At 33.4% G+C, this 6843-nt stretch overlaps 1 protein-coding gene across 1 annotated transcript; it reads left to right on the top strand.

Moving 5' to 3' along the window:
* Positions 1–1096: 1096 nt before the first annotated feature.
* On the top strand, positions 1097–5119 carry LOC127876988 (potassium voltage-gated channel subfamily F member 1-like). Its single transcript, XM_052422553.1, has 5 exons — positions 1097–1374; positions 2685–2859; positions 3103–3253; positions 4140–4328; positions 4926–5119. Exons 1-5 carry the CDS (start codon positions 1097–1099, stop codon positions 5117–5119), a joined length of 987 nt encoding a protein of 328 aa, XP_052278513.1.
* The last annotated feature ends 1724 nt before the right edge of the window (positions 5120–6843 follow it).

The following is a 6843-nucleotide window of genomic DNA, read 5'->3' as shown; positions in this document are numbered from 1 at the left end:
TACGCACTGAATTACTGCCCGTTTAGTGGCTGAGCGTTTCCTGTCTCTTTGCTACGCCAACACTAATTGGCGATTTTGTATGTCTATGGTAGCTTTGAGCGTTGGAGCATGTAGGATATTTTACACGTCCAGTAGCATTGATAGAGTACTTACCAGATAAAATTCGACCGATTGACACCTAATTTCCTTTCTATCTAATGTCAAATGAAACAAAACAAAGTATTACATTAATGCCAAAGTAGATTTATGAAATGATTTTACAACAATATTCTTCAAATTAGCTTTTTTATTTTCTAATTACTTCTTATATTAATAATGTAATGTGCCTACCCATATCTTACAACAGTCAAGGACGTCAATACAAATGATCACTTATATCTGGTACGCCATAAGTATTCACGATGGATATTTGATAATTTTTTGGGATCTCAATGGCTGCAAAATGAAACAATTTAAAAGGTTCGGACTGTTTCTTTCTTTTGTTGCCATGAATTGCATGAACACTGTTTTTATTATTACTCATAAACATTTTAAGTCATGTAATGCTTTTATAACTGCTTAAGCATAACCGTTGATGACAAATATGATCACTTGAATAATCCGTGTATACTTGTCAATGCATGAATATTAATCAATTCACCGTTATGACACACGAAAACGTACCTTTTATCATCCACCAATTACCATTTCTTTAATCGATATTGTTTTCAAAATCTTTTCGTTTATCAGGGAGTCTAATGTGTTCAGTCTCGAATCTTTTGTCTAGTGCCATCATATTCAGAAAATTATTTTTGATCGAAGCATTCGTTTGCGAGAAATTGATCAGCACGATTACCTATAGAACGTTCAACTATTACCAGATGGTACGCTCGTTTCAGGGAGTCAGATTCGCTTTGCTATGTTATTGGTTTCCTGCAAATCACACACGTCTATTTCTCAATAGACACAGCATCGGCGTTTTTCTGGCGTGAGCGGATTTATGTTGTGCGAGATTTATAGCTGTTGTATTACTTTGATTTGTGGTTAATACGAAGAAACGTTTATTCTTACAAGTACGCACCGATAAATTGTTTATTTCAATCAATAGCTATTAAACATGAAAGCGAGTCCTTCTATACAGGTAGAAGTCGGAGGGAAGACGTTTAAAATATCTGCTGAGAAACTAGAAAATGGACCTCCGTCGCGTCTGAAAAGTCTCTGCAAATGTCCTACACCTGAGGTGGACAGACCTTCTCATCTCTTCAAGGCGATTCTAGCTTTGTACCAGACTGGAGAGCTGCACATACCGGAGGGATCATGTCCGCTGGCGTTCCTTAAAGAACTGGAGTTCTGGGAAATTGATATTTCTCTAATGGCAGATTGTTGCTATAACAGGTACGTCTTTAAAAAAACAAAAGCAGTGAAATATTGATTTGTTATGTAATACTTCACATGTATTTATATCATATATTCATTTTGAATTTGAAGTATAGACTTCATTTACATAGTTTCTTTATTTCTATATATGGCCGTCATAATATCAGGTTATGCATCTCGTATGTTGTTTTCGCTATGATGAAATTAATTATTTAGATTCATAATTTTCTTTTATATTTTCTTGTTTTGAAATGCACTCTTACATGTTTGTTTAATCAGTATTAAACTCGTCTCTGTGACACTTTGAGAGCGAGGGCAAAGTACTCGTTACAGTGAGTAAATAATAAAATAGACAACTATGCAGAATTAACGTGAATTTGCTAAACTATATCGTACATATTGTTCTATTGTTCTCACGTTTACTAATGTTACAGTATGGACAAACCTTTGTTTTTAGAATATACTAACAGGGGCGTAGCTAGCATTATTTTTAACTGTAGGCCCGCATATTATACATAAAAACGGGGGGGGGGCGGGGGTTCTCCCCCTGGAATTGTTTTAATACTATAACGCCTGTGGTGAGATTTAGAGCATATCTAGACAGATAATATGATAAGAAAATATAACTTTGACCTGTTTTTTTATATTTAATGTTTTACACCTCATACCCTCACGGTCAACATTTTAATGCGTTTTTCGAAGTTGAAGCATTTGTTGTTTGTTCATGTTTCAACAAAAATGTAGGCCCGGGCCCGCTGTGCCTTATAGCATCTGCGCCACTGACTTAATACAAACTTCATTAATACATTACGTGTTTGTCACGTGATAATTTCACATCAATAATAATATAATAATAATCAATCGAAAGAGGCCTTATAATTGACAATAAGAATTGGTTGTTATTTTTATACAAATGAGTGTGGAACATTGCTTATCAATGTTAATTAAGCAAGCTCTATTTAGTTATAAATTGTTTTCATGACTTTAAAACAAATCTTCACAAATTTGTCCTTTTTTCAAAATCTGGGGCGTCCAAGCTTTAATATGCTTAGCACTGGCTGTTTTAAGGCGGCGACCCCAAAAATATTCAGTTACATGTGTTGAGTTGTGTGTAAATGGGTTTTGAACACTTGCCGTACATGAAATAATTGCGGTTTGAAACAATATATGATCACCTACTTATGTTTCGAGAGTTCATTTATTCCTGCATATACTAAAATGCTTCTTGATTTCCGTACACCTTTACTGCTATTCGTCGACTTTTTGAGTCAATGTATTCGATCATACAATTGTGTTTTGATCATCTGTACTGTATGGTGTTTTTGTAGACTGCAGAGCTTCTTATCCGAGCAGCAAACACTCCGCGAGTTCAAGGATTCTCAAAAACGATTCGAGGACCAGAACCCCTCTAAGTATTCCCTTGCTATATTTATGTCGTTGAGAAAAGCTAGAGAATCTGTTTGGGGTGTATGCGGACACGGAAAGTCAAGCATCTGTTCAAAGGTAGACTTGAAATAAAATAAAATATATAGACTTTGAGTAAAAGTAATACTTGCGAAAATTTCATGTAACAATACATTTAGTTTGATGAATTGGCAATCGAATTTGATGTAACATCTTATGTAGCTAACGCCTATTTGCAGCAATTGAATGCATTGATGAATCACATTGTAAATGCACCGAGCATACTTCGTCCTACGTACGGCATATATATATTGCTCACAAAGCACATAAATTACCTTGCAGGCTTACTTGGCCGTGTCATTCTTGGTTGTCCTTCTGTCGATATTTGTCATTGCCTATGGAACTGACCCGCTTTTCCAGCGCCAGATGACCAACTGTGAGCGTCTCGCATACATGAGCAGTAAGAACATGGAAGGCGTGCATTTAGTGGAAGGTATTGCGAGCGTTAAATTTGAGCTTCATAAGAATAGAATTCGCACTGATGGTTTCTGTTTTGTATATAATATTAAAAAAACATGATTGTATATTTGAATAAAAAGCAATAATGTTTGAAAAATTCGTAATTTAACATAATATAATGATAGTTAGAAAGATCAAGTTTTTTTCAAATAGTTTTAATACTTGCGGACGTTTAATTTATGTTCGTAGCATAAATATGTATTTCTAATGTATATATATATATATATATATATATATATATATATATATATATATATATATATATATATATATATATATATATATATATATATATATATATACACACACTTGTTCTTTTGATATTTTGTGTCGCCAAAATAATGTACTTAAGAACGGCACTCGGAGCAACACCATCGTGTTTGCATGTAATATAATGCGCTACTACAAGGACGAGACTGTGAAATGATAAAAATCAATACAATTGGCTATTCAATTATGCATTTTTTTATAATGACGTTATATTGTATGTGATAAGGCTTAAATAAAACAAAACGGGTTTGAAATGCTGATCGGAATAGCTCTCCATGGGATTGAGCTTGATGATTACCTAAATAATTGTGTCAATTAGTGTATACTCGAAATTTTTATTTTTGAAATCTGTACGTTCATTGCCTTAAATTATATAAGTATGGGTTACAAAAATGGTTACATTGACTTTTGTTCGCGGATAGTCTTATTTAAAAAATACCCCATTGTTCTTAATAAATTCTGTCAGCAGAAGTTTAAGCACCTACCTTTGGTAGATGTTTTTACATTGTTTTGATAAATCATTGAATTATATGTATGATTTTCAAATGTCTGAATAATTTTACGAGTATAACCACATTACTCAATTGCAGAACGCCTGAAAAGACATTGCGAATCTCAAACTGTTCCAACAGATATGCCCTTATTAAAGATGCACATTGAAGATACCGGCGAGCTTGGCAATCATGACGACTTTGTCGAGATTGAGGTAACCGATATTCCCCAATCACATGCCTCACAAGACTTTGACAATACGACTGTGTTGAACGACTCCATGCCTGGCATGCTCACTAGCGTTTTTTCGCATTATGTCCGAATTCCCAATATGAAAGTTCCGATAACAACATTCGTTGTTTTGGAAGGAATAATATTGACGCTATTTACTATAGATTTTGTACTTCGCGTCTGTTCGTGTCCGTGCTTGATACGCTACTTTACATCCATTATCAACATCTTCGACACAGTTGCTTTACTATCGGCCTATACGCATATGCTAATATTGTTTGTGGTTGAACACGAACAATTTGAGCAGAGCTGGTTTGACTTGTTGCAGTACATGCAAATGCTGCGAGCGTTCAGACTATTGCGCATTGTGAGCGATGTGCGTGCGGGTAGGGTTTTAATATATACCATTAAAGCAAACGCCAAGGATCTGTTCATTCTTGCCTTGTTTCTGATTGCTGGAATGTGTACATTTGCAAGTATCGTTTTCATTGCCGAAGGAAAGGGTAACGGCGGAAGCATTCCGCAGTGGTGGTATTGGTCTGTCATAACGATGACGACGGTTGGCTACGGAGATATCACTGTGAAGACCGATGTCGGGAGATTTATTGCCTGTCTTTGTGCTATTTCAGGAGTATTAATGTTTGCTCTTACAGTGCCTCTCTTTGCAAATCATTTCCTTACGTTGTATAACTACGTTGGCTCTTCAACTCACAAACGTACGAATAACGCCGAAACAGAGGGCAGTAATACTGACCAACACGACAGTAGTATTAAAACTGATTTCAAATCTATGAATCACGCCCTTGAGACTAAAGGAAACGAGAATGCTATCATTAGTCCTGTTTGAGACCGACGATATGAAACGCGATCGTTGAAATCAGTAACATAGCTTTGGTCGTTTTTTTTTGTCGTAATGGGTTAGAGTTAAGATTGATTGTTGTTTAGTGAACAGTTGAATGCAAGTTACCGTCATAATGTTGTAGAATTCATAAAATAAGTTCTTTTAATATGCTTATTCAATGATTCAATGTTCTTATTTTTAATTATTTATTCAGTTTTAAAGCCATATGTCATTTGCTTTCTTTATCATTTAAATTAGAATATACCTGTCAATATTTTGAAGTGCAAATACATGTTGTATAAAATAACACCACTCGTGTCTTTCTGTCTCTTTTTTCTACTGTAATTTTAAAAGCTTAGTGCTTATTTTCAAAATTAAAATATTTTAAGATAAAAAACGATATAAGGCAATTATGATATCTTATCGTAATCAGAATAACACTCATTGAATTATGCAATGTAATGTGTGTGTTATGTGTGTTAGTATTCCTTTTACGTATTTAGTATAATATTTATACTGATTTCTGAAGCTCACGTGTATTTAATTTTTTATATAGAATGACTAATGATTTGCTTCGAACGTATTGGTCCGGCAGCCTTTTAATCGATTGTAATCCATAAAACTTCTGATCATTTTTTGTTAATTTTCAAGGCGCTGAGAGTGGATGATTTAGGTCAATTGTATAAAAATAAATGTAGATTATTTGTAAATGCACGTTTCGACTGTGTTTATGGTACTGGAGTGTGTATACTTTTAATCGTAAATCAACATTAATGCTTGTTTGAGGAAAATCTATATGTCAACCAATAAATGTATACACATTCGTGTTAGTGTGCTTTTACTTAGTGTGTACCTTTATGTATTGTCTATATCTTATGGGATTCCTATATATACATAAGATAAAGTTATGTACTTTTGTAGGTATGAATGCTTGTGTTTTTAAAAATAGAATGCTAAAATCTTTGCTTTGTGTTTGATTTGCAAATACTTTGCGAAATAGTATAAACAATCCGTTTCAACGAATGTAGTAATCTGAGGAATGCAATACTTAAAATCACTCAAATATATATTAAACTATTCAAAATTTAACCCATGCTGTTATATAGTTATTTCTAACAAAGATTATATCTATTCAAACGTATAGATATTGATGACTTTTTATGTGATATAATATGAGTCGGATATATCGTTAAAAAGCCGAGCGTTTTCACACGCCATATTGGACGGGTCCCATATTCTATAATATCAAACGTTACTAAATATATAATTTATTTATTATGACAAATGTTTTTGAACAGTAAATATTGTAAAAAAAGATGAATGTCTTACATGTACGTAGTAGGTAACTAGAGGAAATTCATAATTATGCTTATTTGTCATTCTCATGACAACTTCTTGGATCGATGTGTATTGAACGTTACTGTGTTGCTTTTGGCCCATGTAAAGGAACCTCCATTTGCTATTTAAGTATAACTCCCATGCTGTGTAAGTGTTCAAGTATTTATAACATTTTATATACAAGTCTTTCTACGTGAAATCAGATACATAGTTATAATTGATAAATGCACCATTTCCGAAAAAGCATTTAAATTGTTTTTCTGTTTTACATACAACTAACTCTTTGTATAAGAAAAGTTTTACTGAGTTAATTTTTTTAAGTTTTGTTTGCTTTATATATGATGGGGAGTTAGCTTATTTTGTATTTTGTAATTGTCTTACAATGTTATATA

Source organism: Dreissena polymorpha, chromosome 4 (genome assembly GCF_020536995.1).
Source record: "Dreissena polymorpha isolate Duluth1 chromosome 4, UMN_Dpol_1.0, whole genome shotgun sequence".
NCBI classification, from domain to species: domain Eukaryota; kingdom Metazoa; phylum Mollusca; class Bivalvia; order Myida; family Dreissenidae; genus Dreissena; species Dreissena polymorpha.
The sequence above is the reverse complement of the archived record's forward strand: the minus strand, read 5'-3'. Positions and strand labels throughout refer to the sequence as shown.

What these genes read in the sequence shown, in the direction of transcription:
- LOC127876988 (XM_052422553.1), top strand. Translation starts at nt 1,097, where the DNA reads ATGAAAGCGAGTCCTTCTATACAGGTAGAAGTCGGAGGGAAGACGTTT. An exon ending in GCAGATTGTTGCTATAACAG is followed by an intron (nt 1,375 to 2,684) that starts GTACGTCTTTAA and finishes GTGTTTTTGTAG; the next exon opens with ACTGCAGAGCTTCTTATCCG. An exon ending in GTTGAACGACTCCATGCCTG is followed by an intron (nt 4,329 to 4,925) that starts GCATGCTCACTA and finishes TTGCTCTTACAG; the next exon opens with TGCCTCTCTTTGCAAATCAT.